Genomic DNA, 16,637 nt, shown 5'->3' with positions numbered 1-16,637 from the left:
ATTGCATAGTAACACTAAGGTCTCTTCTGATAACTGACATTTTATTTTTTGTTTTGCGTGTATGTGTCACACATGGTACGTGTTTGTGTGTGTGGTGGGAGAATGAGCTCACCAAAAGACAGTGAAGGACAGTGGGTGTCCCATTCTGTCACTCTTCACCTTATGCCACTGAGACAGGGTCTCTCACTGAACCTAGAGATGGACTTGTGGCCACCGAGCCCCGGTGATCCTCCTGTCTCTGTACCCACTCCAACAATGGCAAGGTTACAAGGGCAACACCACACCTGGCTTTTCACATAAATGCTGGAGATTTGAACTCTGGTCCTCATATTGGCACAGCGAGGTCCCTAACCCACTGAACCGTCTCCATAGACCCCAACATTTTGTTTCCTAGTCCTCTTTAATTAGAGTTGCCAATAACCAGCACTAAGGACTTGCTCAAGTCTATATCCTCTTCATTCCCAACCTTTACCTTGGCAGAAAGATGCATCCAGCATGTCAAACATTCACGGCAGGCTTCCTGTTTCCATAGTTGCCTGCTGTAGGTCACACTCAAGCCAATGGTCGGCGAACTCAACCAAAAACAGAGACAGGGCTGCCGGGCAATTAGCAAAGCTGTACTCCTCTCTGGAGCCCAGGGACATCCTAGGGACAGGCTGGGTTGTTTGGTTTTCAGGTGTGCAGGGATGAAAGGCATCCTGGAAGCGGAAGACCAGTCATTCATTAATTAATTACAACTGTAATTGAGGGTTTGTTCTGAAGAGCGATTCCTTTGAAATTACTTTCCATCAAACAGCAAGAGCCACAAAGGAATCAGATATTCAGTGCCCTCTCTATTTCCTTCTGCACAGGAAGAGATTTCTTCTAGGACCTGAGATTCTGGTTTGTTCTGGCTCTCACCTTGTAAGTCTTTTTTTTTTTACCCTGGATGTAGAGTTTATCTGGAGTGGGGTGTTTGTTTGTGTGTGTGTGTGTGTGTGGGTGTGTGTGTGTGTGTTTAGTTTTTAAAAAGAAAATCTGTACCACACAAAATAGTCTTACTGTGGACTTCAATCTGACCTTTTTTGGGTGAGTGTACTTTGGAAAAATTCCACTGCAAGATTAGAAAGACACCTGAGATGGCATGCTAGCCACCTGATGTCGTGGGCCACGCCTCCACATTACCACTGGGAGGGAGGAGGTAACTGGCATGTTCATGTGGTTCTAAACAACAACAGCAAAGTGTGTTGGCCCAGGGGCACCTCAGGGTTGTCCGAGAGGAAACACACATTGCACAATGATAGGATCTTGTCGGTACAGTTGTCAGAGAGGGAAACTCCCACAGCAAAGGGCATAAAACCATCCCGGGCAGTCTGGGGCAGCTCAGTCCTGTGGTGTCAGAGCGTCTAGCCCTGCTCCATACACAGATGGAACCATGAACTCCAGCCACAGCTTTAACCAGACCTACTCAGCCTCTGTCCACAGCCTCGGAGGCCGCTGGGGTCGCCCTGGGAGCTTCCCCAGGACGCCTAGCGTCCATGGAGGCGCAGGGGGTGTCCACATCTCCCTTTCTTTCACCACACCAGGCTGCCTGCCTCCTGGAGGATTGTGGGGGTCTGGGAGAGGCAGTCCCCTGCTAGGTGGAAATGGCAAGGCCACCATGCAGAACCTCAACGATCGCCTGGCCACCTACCTGGAGAAGGTACGGGCTCTGGAGGAGGCCAATTCAAAGCTGGAAAGTCGTATCCTGCAGTGGCACCAGGAGAGAGAACCTGGCAACAAAAAAGATTATTCCCAATATGAGGAAAACATCAGCCGCCTGCAGGAGCAGGTAAGAAGCTGAGAGACCTGAGGCTGGCCATGGCACCGCCATACTGGAGGGTGGGGGGACATGACAATTCCTGGGGAAATAGCAAAAGAACCCAAGTCTCAAATATTGCTCATGTAAATCTTACTGTTATACCTTAAGTGTGGACTTGGGGAAACTTGTTTGTAATATTCGTTTTCTCTCTACAAATGATGTGGGAAGTGAAGGCAGCAAACATTTCAGAATTATTATAGACTATTTTCTTGAAGGCAAAACTGCCTGGTGTCCTGCATGCTTTAAAACAAAAAAAAAGTTATAAGCCCTAAAAATGTCAGGCACCCAGGTGCTGTGTAGTATCACTTTAGATCCAACAAAGTCAGGGACATGATAAGGGCTGGTATGCAGGGTGCACCCTCGGTACACAAAGCACAGGAGAGAATTTACTTTTTCATCAAATCAGTTCTACTCCACCTCAGAGTCAGTGACAGTGTGACTCTCTATCCACACAAGACTGAATTATACTATTGTGCAGATCATGCCTAAAATGCTGTCACATGCCACCATTTTGGCAGATATACCATTTTGGCATCCCGAGCTATTTTTCTAGAAGCTACTAGAAGATAAAGTTGCTCACACTTCTAAGAATGGCATATTGCTAGAGGGGGAAAGTGATAAAATGAGGATAGATTTAAAACTTGGAGAGTTGGGATAGACTATGGAGATATGCTTAAACACACACACACACACACACACACACACCGTTCAACCAACCATCTAAAAAGCTAAGGTCCGACCTTCTAGGGTGCCTGAATACACTTAGAGGGAGGACAACAATCTCACAGTTATGTTCCTAAAGCTATAAACCACCCCTTTGTATGAAGGAGTTCCAGGAAAACCCTGTGAATTTATGACTTAGCCTACCCTGGAAAGGGCATCACAGGCTTCCAATATTAATACCATATTATTTCACAACACTCGACCATCTTTGCTTGAATGTAGGAAGGACCAATCAAGATAATATAAATCTGTCCTTGTAATGACCCCTAATTATTGAATAATCAGCCTAATAACTGAGTGTGTAATTGCCTTAACTACAGAGTGCACAGTTGTCTTTGTGAAAAAAAAACAAGGTGACTCAACATCCACACCGTGTTTTTCATTTAATGAAGTTGCTTTGGTCTTAGAATGGAGGGAAAAGATGATGTCTGCAAATGGAGAGCTGGGAGCATGAATCCCAAAAGAAATCCCAGACGACACCTGATCCAATAGTACGTATACTAATAAGAGAGAGAAGTAGGGAGAGGCAGGAAAAGGAAGGAAACCATTATTGGTTACTTCCTGTATGCCAAGTAGTGTGGGGAGGGGTGTCAAATGTACATATCTATGAGAAAGGCTTGCTGCAATGGTGGGACTGATCTATATTATCACATGAACTCGAACATGAACTTCCGTTTCACTGAAGTCCAAAAATGTGAAATAACCCCCAAAGGTACCAGCCAAAGGCAGAGGTGGGGCTTCCCCTTGGGTCTCTTTCAGTGACCCGGCTTCCACTTCAGCATGGCGCCAATTCGCCAGCGTCATGCAAAGATGAAATGCCTGTGTGCTCACAAGAATAAGGCAGTAGGTTGGCAGGACTGTTCATGCCACACATAGTTCAACCCGTATCATTTAATTCTCATAACTCTAGGGATTCAAATATTTTTATCCCTAACTTCCAAACCACGAGACTGAAACTGAATACTTTTTCTATTTGTATTTCTAAATTCCTTAGAACAGACTTGGAAAAAAAGAATGAGTGGCTTCAACTATGTGGACGGGCAGCTAGACCATTCTCTACAGGGCCAGAACTCTGGATTCTGAGGCCAAATAGCTCAAGGTCCATGCTTTTCTAGACTTGTACTTTGGATGTTTGACCTTCTCTGGTCTGGAAGAGTATCACTCTTGGAGGTCGAGGTTGTCTGTCTTTCCTGACTGCCCTATTTGCAGATGAGGTTCTAAGAGGTACCACAGTGACCTGGGACTATCCTCTCCCTGGGTCCTGATGAAATACTCTGAATAAATACACCATTTTACCCTCATTCTGTAATGCCAAATGCTACTCAATGTGTCTGTTAGCAATGTAGTTCAAAAGTGATTCCAAACATTTTGAAATACAGAATTGGACATAGCAATAGGAATATCACTCATAAAACTCCCTGATGATTTTCAGCATATGACACTTGGAAATATGGCCAAATTATCCATTTGCCTTTACTGGGTAGGAGATTACATACCTTGGGGCAATGATACTGTGCTAATACACTAGCTAGATATTTTTCAAAGAGTGAACTCAGGGCCTTGGGGAGAATCTAGGTTATTATTACAACATGCAGCTTAAAATCTATGCCTCATACACTGTTTCTCAATCCATCCCCATCCATCTATGACTCTGGAGGATGTCTCAGAAATGGTGGCTGTATTATAATACCATATTAAGTAAAACCAAACAGTGAGAAGTTTCAAATATGAGGCGTGGGCGCAGGAGAGATGCTCTATGGTAAAGAGGATTTACTGCTCTTGCAGAGGACCTAAATGCAGTTCCCAGACCACACAAAATGGCTCACAACCACCTGTAATATTAGTCCCAGGGGATCCAATGGCCTCTCAGTTCTCTTCAGGCTTCTGGGTGCACACGTTGCATATACAGGCGCTCAGGCATGAATGCATAAATATGTATATATACACATGCATATGTAGATAGGAAAAGAGTTGATCTCACATAGCCCCAGACTGACCTTGAACTCACTGTGTACCCAAGGATGACCTTGAACTTCTGATCCTCCTGACTTCACCTCTCCTGTACTGAGATAGCAAGAATGTGCCTTCATGCTCTATTTATGCAGTACTGGGTATTGAACCTATGCCAGGCAAGCACTCTGCAAAACTACGTGAGCTTTGTGCTAAGTACGCTCTAAGGCCTCACTCTCAAGGACCACGAGAATGCTGGCTGGGGAGGAATTACATACCTGATGGTGGCTTCTCAATGGATCACTATAACTTGGAAAAGCCAATAAGTTGACGGGGTATTTTTGCTCCTCAGTTTTGATGTGTGCACTGTGGGGCTGTTAATGAGGGGATGTCAGCCAGCCCAGGAGTGTGGGCGAATAGTCAGTCATTCGGTACGCAAGGAAGAAAGTACTCAGAGTTGGGAAGGGAGCTACTTTTATTTGGCATGAGCAAATAATATCAAGAATAAGAAGTCTAGTAGGGAGAATGCTGATAAAAAAAATCATAAAACAGCACCATAAAATACCATAAAAAAGCTAGGATGTACCTGCAGTTTTCACTTTCGGGCCAAAGTTCAATGAACCTTCCAGAGTCCCTGTAGTGTGACAGGTATGTGCGCAGTATTATCTCATTTACTATCTTCTAACCCTCGCAGTGCATTGGTGAGTAGCCATTGGTATTGTTGTCATCATTTTACAGATGCAGACACTGAGATTCAGCTGTGCTCGGCCAGCTAATGGGCAAAGGTGGGATCCCAGCCCTGCTTTTGAGTTCCAGGCCCAGCCCTCCCCTATGTGTGAAGGCTGCTATTGTGCATTCACAGGACCAAATTCCAAGTCCTTGGTGAAGCCTTAAATGTGACTGACATTTCAAAAGGCACCTTTGTATTAAGGAAGAGGTTTGCCCTAAGAAAAATCCTCTCTAAATAAAGGAATTAGCTGTACAAATACAATGGGAATGCCACAAGGTTCTGTGACTCCAGCTGCATTGCAAAAGCTTGAAGCAAGGATCTCTGAGGTTCCCTGTTTCTAACACAAACCCCTCATTGAACAATGATGAGACCGAAGCACAAGGGTGGAGTGACTGCCCAACTATGCGGCCTGATCGGGAAGGAAGCCAGGCCAAAGAAATGCTACAGTTTCTACTCTGTCGCAATACTCCATCCAAAAGTACTGTTCTACCTTTGGACAATGAGAATGTGACTCCATTTCCCCACATCAGATGTGGGCCCAACTGCTCAGACAAACAGCTCCACTATGCCTTTTTAATGTAAATAAAACTTACGTAAATATCTAGTGAACATCTTTAGCTGGAGGTTTTAACATTGTGGAAGCTTCTTAAGCAGCACCATTCTATGGTAAAGAATTCACTCAGTGTTTTAATATCTGCAATAGAGGCACTCTCATCACAAATGTATTACAAAGGCATATGTTTTCCTGAAGTTTACATATGTGGTTCTAGTCACATTGGGAAAATAATAATAATAATAATAATAATAATAATAATAATTGCTTTATATGAAGACTATTTGAAACATACTTCAAATTAGTTCTCACACTGGAAGTGTGAATGTGTCACTACAAAGAATTACACACACCTATACTTTAGGAAATCTTACCCTAAAGCCACAATCAGGAAAAAAAACCTCAGAAGCTGGGGGTGGGGGTGGGGGGGGATGGCTCTGGCTCAGTGGGTGAGAGCAATTGCTGTGCAGGCATGAGGACATGAGTTTGGATTCTCAACATTCATGTCAAAAGGCAGAAGTAACCATGCGTACCTGTAACCCCTGAACTAGTAGGGAGAAATGGGAGACAGGAGGATTTGCTGGGAGGTGTTGGTCATCATCCCAAGTCCAGGTTCAGTAAGAAACCCTGTCTCAAAAGAATAAGGGAGGAAGGAACATAGCAGGAGGCTTGAGGTCCTCCTCTGTCCTTTTGAAGCACATGAATGTGCACACCACACACACACACACACACACACACACACACACACACACCACTTTCTTTTAAAAAGAAAAGTCTCATAACTCAGACTCTAACATTTTCAGACTCAAAGATGTAAGCATTTTCACTAAGTCATGTTCACAATAATATACAGGTAGAAGAGGCATTGCCATGGGGCACGGCCCTTCCTTTCCCTGTCTCCCTCTTCCAGCCATCACATCAACCCCAGCCTGTCAAAGCTCTACATAAACTTGTGCTGATCTCAGCCTTGGTAAGAAAAGCTTTTTATTGCCATGGGGACCAGTTAGCAGAGACTCTTAACTGTGGAAATGGCTGAGAATAAACAACCATGAGTGTCCAGCTGTAGATGGGTCATTTACATTCTATCTGCCCTGCTCCCCCAGGCATAGGGAACATGGAAGAGGAGCAGGCAGAAAGAACAGAAAAGCCAGAGGATGGAGAGGAGCGCTGTGGAGTGCTGTCTTCTGGGCACGAGCACAGCTTTAGCATAGAGGAACTCACAGCAGCTATGGTACCTTCACAGGACATGGGCAAGATGAAGCCAGTTAAAAACTCCAGGAGCAGGGAACCATGAGGCCCCACCCCTAGCTGAGGAGTCAGTGGCAGTTAGAGACTGCTTGAAGAAAGTTATGGGGGAGTGGACAGCACTAATTGGGCTTAGTGGGTTAAATAGTGATAGTAGTAGCAATAATAATAAAGAAAAGAAGGGAAGAAGGGGAGGGAGTTTAGCGTATGGAAAGCAGTGAAACCAACAGCAGATGCATTCTTTCTGTATTTTTCACCTAGCGCATGTGACTTGATTCTCACCATTCTGCTGCAGAAAAGCAAGTTGACTGGGATGTCTCAGCAGTTAAGAGCACTGAATGCTCTTTCAGAGGACCTGGGTTTGGTTCACAGGACCCACATCAGGTGACCCTCTGATTACCTAGGGCTCCTGCACACACACAGTGCTCTAAAGTTATGTGCCCGCACACAAACACACACACATACACACACACACACACACACACACACACACACACACACAAATAATGTTTTCTAAGAAGAAAAAGATTGTTGTATGTAATGCAAATTGCAGGCAGAGGAACCTGGAGCTCAGACATGCAGCGGTCATGGGTGGATCTGTCCAGATGCAATAATTCTCTGTACCTATTTTACAGATAGTGGACAGTAAGATGGCCAATGCTCAAATTGTTGTGCTCATCGACAATGCCAGGATGGCAGTGGATGACTTCAGCCTCAAGTAAGTCCCTTCTTCATAGAGTTCCACAGAAGGAAAGCTCAGCCAGCTGGAACTAGCTGTCAAAATCTTACTGGATTATAATTAAAAGGCACTACAAGAGTCATGTGCAATTTAAATAAGCCAGGCACAAAGTGCACATGATAGCATGTGAAGATTTGAATATGAGTTAAGAATTAGGGGCTATTAAAAACTTTTCATTTAGGAATGGTAATTTCGTTGTACTAATTTAGAAAAAATACCTATTTGTATTAGATGTACTCTGTGATATTTAGGGTTAAAATGCCATAATGTCTATAATTTGCTTTGTACATTTTCAGAAATGAGCTGTGTATATTGGTGCACACTTGTAATCTCAGCTCTTGGGAAGCTGGAGGCAGCAGGATGGAGTGCTTAAGAGCAGCCTGGGATATATGTTGAGTTTGAGAGCATCCTGGGCTACATAAAAAGACCTCATGTCAAAAATAAATCAACAACCAGCTACCATTAAAAAAAACAATTTCAACAATGAATCCAGATGATCAAACATGCAAAATACTCATGAGTAATGGACCTGGGTGATAGGCATAGGTCTGTGCGTGTTCTCTTTCGTACTGCATTTAAAAGTCAGTATTGAGTCACCAACACAGACAAGCATAGCGTGAAACAAATGCTCTATATCCCTGAATATGTCCTGTGTCAATGTATCATTGTGCTAATGATGTCCAGCGTGTATCAGCCAGCCTCTCACCTACACCTGAAAAATAACAGAGCCCTCTCTAAGTCCAAGTGGACTCCAGCAAAGCCCATGGCCTTCCATAAAAGTGTGCTTAACCCCCCTCTCGACAAAGGTATGAAAATGAACACTCCTTGAAGCAAGACTTGGAAATTGAAGTTGAGAGCCTCCGAAAGACCTTGGACAATCTGACCATCATCACGACAGACCTGGAACAGGAGGTGGAGGGAATGAGGAAAGAGCTCATCCTCATGAAGAAACGCCATGAGCAGGTGGGAGGTGGGACTGCCCTGGGCTCCTGGGAACCAGAAATCCCATAGCAGCAGAAGGGGCCACCACCTGATTGCCAGTCCCAGTGTCCCTCATAAGAATCCACAGGAACATCTTTTTTCTAATTTTAAGGTTATCTGCTTAGATGTTAAACATAGCCAAGTACAATAATAATTAACGGTGACTGGCAACAACAACAACAATAATTTGTTTTCACACCCTGATTTCCCCAACTTGTTAGTATAATACATTGAGAATCAGGTCTGGGAAGATGCCTCAGTAGGTATAGTGCTTGCTATTTAATCGTAAGGACCACAGTTTGGACCCCCAGAGCCCACAAAGCATATGCGGTGCTTCCTGTAATCCCCCAACTTGGGAGGCAATAAAAGCTGGCTGGCTAACACTAAGCAAATGAGTGCAAGCTGGGTCCAGAAAGAGACCCTGCCTCAATAAAATTAAATAGGTGGATAACAATGAAGGAAGACAGATAACACCAACCTTGAGCCACCATACCCATGAACATGAATGCGCATGCATACATGCTAACATGGTTACACACATGTGTGCACAGTATACACATAAAGATACAAAAAGATAATAAGTGGGACTGGAAGAAAGTTCAGTCAGTACAACTCTTGCTGAAGATGCAAATGGCATTAATTCAGAAAACATAGAAACCCTGGTGTGGTGGCATGCACCTGTAACCCCAGCACCAGCAGAAGCAGAGACGGGATACCTGGGGGTCACTGGCCAGCCCATATTGCCAGATTGGAGAGTTTTATGTTCAGTGAGAAACTCAAAACTAAAGTGAAGGGCAACCTCTGGCCTCCACATGCATGTACACACGGGTACATGTACTTCACACATATATGAACACATACAAAGAAAGAAACACAGACAAAGATAGAGAGTAGACATGTAAGACCAAGCTTTCCTCATTGGCCTGATGTGTGGAAAACAAGGACAATGGTATAAAGAGGCTGCTAAAACTCAAAACTCAAGAATCCTAAGCTACAGGGCCTGTAACTGACTTATGGAATTACCTGTCACTCATTTCAAGTCTCTGAGACCAGCCAAAGGGCAGAAAAACATTTTAGGCAAACCCATCTCCCTCTTGCCCCTTCTCCCTCTCCTCTTTCCTTCTGTCTCCCCTCCCTCTTTCTCCCTCTATCTCTTCTCTCTCTGCTTCTCTGTCTTACTCCTTTCTGTCCTTCATTAGATGAGGAAACCCCTCTACAAGTTCCCAGGTGTTTTCTGAATATGCTATTTCTCATTGCTATGACTCTGATGGGGATACCTTAAGCGGAGAATTGATTTTTATTCATTTTCAGAGGCCCAACCCAGGGCTACTTGGCCAATGCACTTGAGTGTGTGTCACAGCAACTGAAGTATAGGACAAAAGAGTTTCTTCAATCCATGCCTTACAAGAAATAGACAGACAGTAAGAGGCCAGGAACAAGATCTCTCCATGGACCCACTCACAAGGACGCGCCAGCAAATTCCCACCTCCTGAAACTTCCCAACCAACGAAGAAAATGCTATTGTCTGAGAACTAAGTCCTCAGCACATGGCCCTTTGGGAGGGGACACTTTATACCCAAACCATAGTGCATGTATTATGTTATAGCCTTTATGTTATAAAGTTTTAGAGGGTATGTGCACGAAGGTTAGTCAACTCATAGTAAGTATGAAACTGCCACACCAGTGAGAGTAGCAACCACACAAATGGAACCATGTGCCAGTGCCAGTCAACACAACTGACTGTCACAGGCCACTTCACTGTCTTTCTCTGTCATTAAACAGGAAATGGAGAAGAATCACTTGCCAAGTGACTTCAAGGTCAGTGTGAAGGTGGACACGACTCCAGGGGAAGATCTGATTACGGTCTTGGATGACATGAGGCAGGAATATGAGCTAATAATAAAGAAGAAACATCAAGAGTTGGACACCTGGTTTAGAGAGCAGGTAAAAGGAAAGTGACCGGACATCCCAACTCTTCTATTGCCATATGTCACAATACCAATGCCTCTGCTTATGTTTGCTTCACAGTCAGCAGCCATGTCTCAGGAGCTGGCCAGTCCGGCATCTGTACAGGGTAACCAAAGTGATATCCATGGACTGAGGCGAACATTCCAGGCCCTAGAGATTGACCTGCAGGCACAGCACAGGCGGGTAAGTTGAGCTAGAGATATCCTGGACTCTGTACAGTCTCCTCAAAGCATTCTTTGACCTTGTCCCCTGTCCCCAGCACCCCAGTCCCCTTGGGACTTCTCTCATTCTCCACTTTCCGTTCTGATTGTACATGATAAGAATGCGAAGAAATGTGTGTACAGTGTAAAAACACAGCTAGACTTTGAGTGAGTAGCTTGTTACGTCCAATGTTGTCGATCATCATATTGACCTTCCCAGGTAGGTCTTAGCCCTCTCATTCTAAAGAAAGGAAACCAAAGCTACAGACAGTGAATGAATTTGGCAAAGGTCACACAACCAGTAAGTCACTGGTGGTGAAGCTGTGTGATTTCAGGATGATGGATGCTAGACACACCCCTCCCCATGTTGTCTATCGGTCCTCTGTCCACTTATAACCAGTATGCCCCCCAAACTCCAATTGAAAGAAATTCTGGCACTAGCATGATAGGTGGCAAATTTAGCCCTGGCTGACTCCAATGTACTGTTCTGTTCATTATGCATGTGACATATCACCCACTATCCTGCATATGTTCATGAGTCTAAGCCATTTCTGTCTTCATTGTGGTTTGGTAAGAAGCTGTGTACAAATGCTGAGCTTGTTGAGAATAATCTATCATGTGATTCCCTTCATACCTACTCATCCTTCTGATCATCCATCAGTGCAGCTCCTGAGTGCTGCTATTCCGTGCATTTTAAAAGGCATAATTAATTCATTTGTGTTGCAAGAATGCATGGCAAATAACCTTGTTTTATGAATTATTGATAGTGATCAGACATTAAAATGTGCACTGTCAGCCAGGCATGGAGATGCATGTCTATCATCCCACCACTTGGGGGATTGCAGAATGAAGATCACTAATTGAACATCATCCCAGGCTGTGTAATGAGGACCCTTTCTCTCGTAAGAATATTCACTGTCAAGGTGAAAGCAATGGCCACTGAAATGATCACAGTGTGTTGCGCTGCAGTGTTCAATGTATTTCAACTACTCTACTTCACAATAGTCCTGGAGTCAATAAGGCCCTGGTACCTGTATTCATGTGCTCCCCTGTCTGGCACTGTGCTTAGCACTGAGAACTTAGGGACCAGTGAGGATGACAAACCACAATGGTGCAAATCATCAAAACAGATGTGTGTCAGGTGGGAAGGTCTGAACAGAGAAAGGAAGGCATGAGGGAAGGGCTGTCATCTTGAGCGCAGCAAGCACAAGGCAGAGAGAGATGAGGAGATGCTTTAAGGTGGCTGTGGGTTGGAGAGGAGGGGGGAGCTCCAGGTAGAGGGAACAGCAAATGCCAAAGCCAGAAGGCACAAAGATGCCCTGTGTAGCATCCAGGAACAAAGGGGAAAAAACACGAGAGAAGGGGAGAGGAAATAAGGGCAGGGAGGGAGGAGGAAGGGAAGCGGATGATGGGGTCAGGTCACAATGGAGCCTGTGTGGGGTTCTGTGAACTGTCTTGGAGAGGAAACTTGGAGCAACCTGTGTAGCCTGCTCTTTCAGAGAAGCTGGATAGTGGCTGAGGGTGGGTACAGGTTTAAGACAGAAAGTAAAGGTAGAAACAAGTAGAAAGAAAAATGATGGTCAAGGTAGGAGGCAATGGAGGTGACGGCAAAAGACAGCTCATGTCATTGGAGGGCATCGGGGACCCAGACACAGATCAAGTCCATGAAGGATATAGGCGGGGGGGTCTCCCCGGATTGCTTCCGTTCCTCAGTGAGACAGAGGGCTGAGAGGGGGCATAGAAGATGAGGCATGAGGACAAAAGAGAAGAAATGAAATGGGTCTCTGGGACAATGAGAGCATGCCTGAACTAGAGTAATGCAGTTTGGCAAGCAGGCAGCACTAATAAGAGGGCCCTGAAAACTAAGCCACCATTCCAGAATGAATAGCTAATACAATCAGCACTTTTTCCTCCTTCAAATTAAAGTTGTATGGTATGGAAAAGCAGGTGGCAAGTTCATACAATGTGAGGACTTGATCTCAACCCTAGCTGAAATGCTTTATTTTGAAGTTTCAGAATTTCCTCAAAAAATGACTACCTGTCAGTGTTGTTTAGAGACCAGGACTAAATCCACTGAACAGCTGGACACTCAGTTATCATTTGAATTTAAGATCAGAATCTAAGTCATTTTTAAATATTGGGAATGTCCAATATTATAGTGGGATAGTGGTTATGGGCATAGTTATCTGAAAAAGTTACTCATTGCTCATCTGTAATCATGCATTTCCTACTGCACATGGCACACCTATATGAAATCATTTTCTGATGATGCAGCCTCTCTCCCTCCTGGAGTTTTTCATCAAACCCGAGATAAAATGGAAACGTTAGGACTGGTTCAGAGCCAGGCAGCTTGTGCTCGATCCCCAGTGTGTAGAGTAACCCAGCAGTGCTAGGAGGATGCAGTAAAGTTGTCAAGAGCTCCCTGGCACGATGGCTTTATGCCCAAAACACGGCATCAGAAGACCCAGCACCAACCCCAAGTCCCAACTCTGTAAGTCAGCCTGTTTCTCCCTAAGACACCTAGAAGAGAGGCAGGGGGAAGCTAACACTGAACCAGCCCGTGCTGCCGAGGCCTCCAGTGAACCAACGAATGGGCTACCATTCCCTCTTTCAGAAATCTGCTTTGGAAAACACACTGACAGAGATCCAGACTCGGTACTCCTGCCGACTCCAGGACATGCAGCAAATCATCTCCCACCATGAAGAGGAGCTGATGCAGCTTCGCCAAGACCTGGAGCGTCAGAACAATGAACACAAAGTACTGCTGGGCATCAAGACCCACCTAGAAAAAGAAATTGCCACCTACCGCCAACTCCTGGAGGGAAACATTGAAGGGTGAGGCAGTAGTGGCTGGAACATTCTAGACATGATACCCCTATGCATGCGAATTCATGTGTCCCTAGACTCTTAACCATAGTGGCAAGAGAGAAAGGCTAATTTTCTCTGGAATATTCCTCAATCAGGTCTCTCATTAAGTCTGAGCTAAAAGGTTGGTCTCCCTGTGTGTGAAGGTTTGGCTCAAAACAGGGAAGGGGGAAAGATAAAAGTTTGACTATTATGTTTCTCCAATAGAGGGCACTCAGTTTGAGTTCAAAAACAAAAACAAAGGTCAGGGGAAATGTTTTAAACTAACAGTAGAGAAAGATCTGTAAGAACGTCAAGATTTACAAACTGATATTTCTGACCATCCCAGGGAATAATAGCCATGAAGTTTGTTTTTTTTAATCAAAGTATATAAATAAAATGTGGTTGGGTCGAAGTATGACAAGTCTGAGTATCTCGGGGGTTCAAACTTGAGACCCTGACTCTGGAAGGGATGTTGATAAAAGGGAAACCTACAGGGTGCTGAAAGGAGGGATAGGAAGACTTGGGAGAATTCTCTGACTCTAAAACGTCTAGGAGGTGGTCCTTTCTTCCGAGAGATCCAGTTAGCCTTCACAAACTCATGATCTTGCATCTGCCAGTCCTCCCTAAATAACTGAAAAGTTACACACAAGCAAAGGGGCAGAAGAAGGGCTGAAGGTTGCTAAAGTGACTCTCCGTGTTTCTCTCTTGCCTTCATAGGACAACGGATGAATCTGGGTCGAGAATGAAAGGTAAACGAGAACCTGTTTTGTTGTGTGACACTATTGTTTTAGCTAACCAGCCTGTCTATCCATCCCATATTAGCCATAATCCTTACCCTGCTCCCAGATGTCCTGAACTCAATTTTTGTTTTCCTCTCAGATGACCAGAGAGAATTTTTCAATTAAATTAACAAATTTGGTACCACAGAGCAAAGCAGGCCCTGGTTAATTTAGCAGTAGAGCACTAACTGAGTAGTTCTTATTCAAATAATTTAGGGATAAATGAGTTAGGGGTTTGAAGACGGTGTTTTTATTATATATTTTCATGAACATGATGAGATATCTTGAGGATGAAATTCAGTTATGTTTCTTACATATGTAGCCTAAATAAAAACCACATATAATATATATGGTGATATCTTAAATAACTTTTATAAAGTAAAATCTTGAAGTGTATAATGTCTCCCTCACAGCATCATGCCAATACTCAAAAAGCTTAAGAATTTGGAGCATTTGGAACTTAGGAGTTTTGAATAAGAGAGGCTCAGTTTGCACATGCAATCTCTTTGCAAGATAACATAGATTAAAGAGGTGGTCGATAGTCTCTCTTGAATAATAAAGTCAGACTCCTAGGAAACTACATCACATCTTTCCCAAACCTGACTTTGTTGAACAGGAGGGATTTCCAAGAGATTTGAGTAAAGAATCATGACAGATATGTTCTGAGGCCAGATGAAGTTGGAAATTCGACACTATACCCCTGTCAAGCAGACATGCTGACATGCAGTTCGCCAAAGACAGAGCAAGAGCTTTTGCAAGAAAGAAAGGAGACAGGAAAGAGAAAGAAGAAACCAAAGCTTTTACTTGTCCGACTCAATATTCTCACACCTTTGACTCAAGAACCATATTTTGTCAGATTACCATGAATATATGACAGATCAGTTTAGCACACCACAGCAGAGATTATGCACCACTTACTGATTCATTTTTTTGTAAAATTATTCTAAGGCATTACAGATTCAGAGAATCTGAATTGAGCTAACCATTCCAGAGCATCTGTCCTAACTTCCCTGTTTCTGCAAAACTGGACAGATGACACAAAACTCCCCTTAGGGTAGCCCAGTACTTGATGTACTATCTATTGTGTACTGTGCAAACGGCTTGGTTTTTATATTTCCCCTTATACCTATATTAGTGGTTTCCATTCTTCTCTATGATCTAGAACCAGTTTATTAATATATCAGCAATGCACTTACTCAAATAAAAGATGATGTCTTTAAAACAGTAAGCATCCCTGGCTTCTCATCCATCCGTGCCATGCATCTAGAACTTAAAACAAGATGTCTTAGATGACATGCAGTGCTCTGTAAACTCACAGTCTGTGACAAAGAGCCACATAGTCCTCATGAGTAGGAAGACATCAGCTTCTGCACCAGGCTCCAGAGCTCCAGAAACTGGCCACGTTCAGAGGCCTTTGTTTTCTGGAGGAAGTGGGGATTTCCTCCATGCTAAGACCCTTTCCCACTGCAGCAGAGCCCACCATACAGCTTGGTGAGCATTTTACAAAACACAGGAAGCCTGCAGGGGCTGGGAGCATGGAATTGAACACAGCACAGTTCACATGGTGGGGGAAGCCTGGCAGTGACCTCTTCGGTACTCTTTTCCTCAGGGTCTGCAACGTCAACGATCAAGGCCATCACTCAAGAGACCATCAATGGAAGAATAGTTCTTTCTCAAGTGAATGAGATCCAAAAGCATGTGTGAGGCCACTAAGTCTCTGGCTATTGTAAAAGCCATGTTCCCCAGTGGAAAGCCCTTGCCTAGACGCTAATGGGTGAGTCTCACTGGCAATCCCTGCAGTTTTTGGATTCAGAAACTTTTCCCTGTAATGATCACACCAGACCTCCCACGATGCTCTTAATACATTGCTGGAATATTTGAGTCAAAGAAGAAGTATGTGAATTAAAGCTCTTCTCTCCTGCTCTCCCAGGGACCCATCAATGCGCATCTGGTTTGTAGCCAATAAACCTCCATGCAGGTTGCATCCCATCATTTCTTACGTCATCAGGCAAGACAGGGCCTCAGTGTCTTTCTACTGAGATGTTGTGGAGCACTTCCATGAAAGATTCAGAGGAATCTTCA

The 16,637-nt window shown here is 44.2% G+C and overlaps 1 protein-coding gene across 1 annotated transcript; it reads left to right on the top strand.

Moving 5' to 3' along the window:
- Positions 1-1,335: 1,335 nt before the first annotated feature.
- On the top strand, positions 1,336-16,539 carry Krt23 (keratin 23). The gene is made up of 8 exons (XM_005075982.4): positions 1,336-1,810; positions 7,677-7,759; positions 8,587-8,743; positions 10,544-10,705; positions 10,790-10,912; positions 13,544-13,764; positions 14,494-14,525; positions 16,165-16,539. The coding sequence occupies exons 1-8, from the start codon at positions 1,415-1,417 to the stop codon at positions 16,257-16,259; spliced, it is 1,269 nt and encodes a 422-aa protein (XP_005076039.1). The 5' UTR covers positions 1,336-1,414; the 3' UTR covers positions 16,260-16,539.
- Positions 16,540-16,637: the final 98 nt, after the last annotated feature.

This window comes from Mesocricetus auratus, unplaced genomic scaffold (genome assembly GCF_017639785.1).
Source record: "Mesocricetus auratus isolate SY011 unplaced genomic scaffold, BCM_Maur_2.0 Super-Scaffold_100007, whole genome shotgun sequence".
NCBI classification, from domain to species: Eukaryota; Metazoa; Chordata; class Mammalia; order Rodentia; family Cricetidae; genus Mesocricetus; species Mesocricetus auratus.
This window is presented reverse-complemented; position numbering and strand designations above follow the sequence as displayed.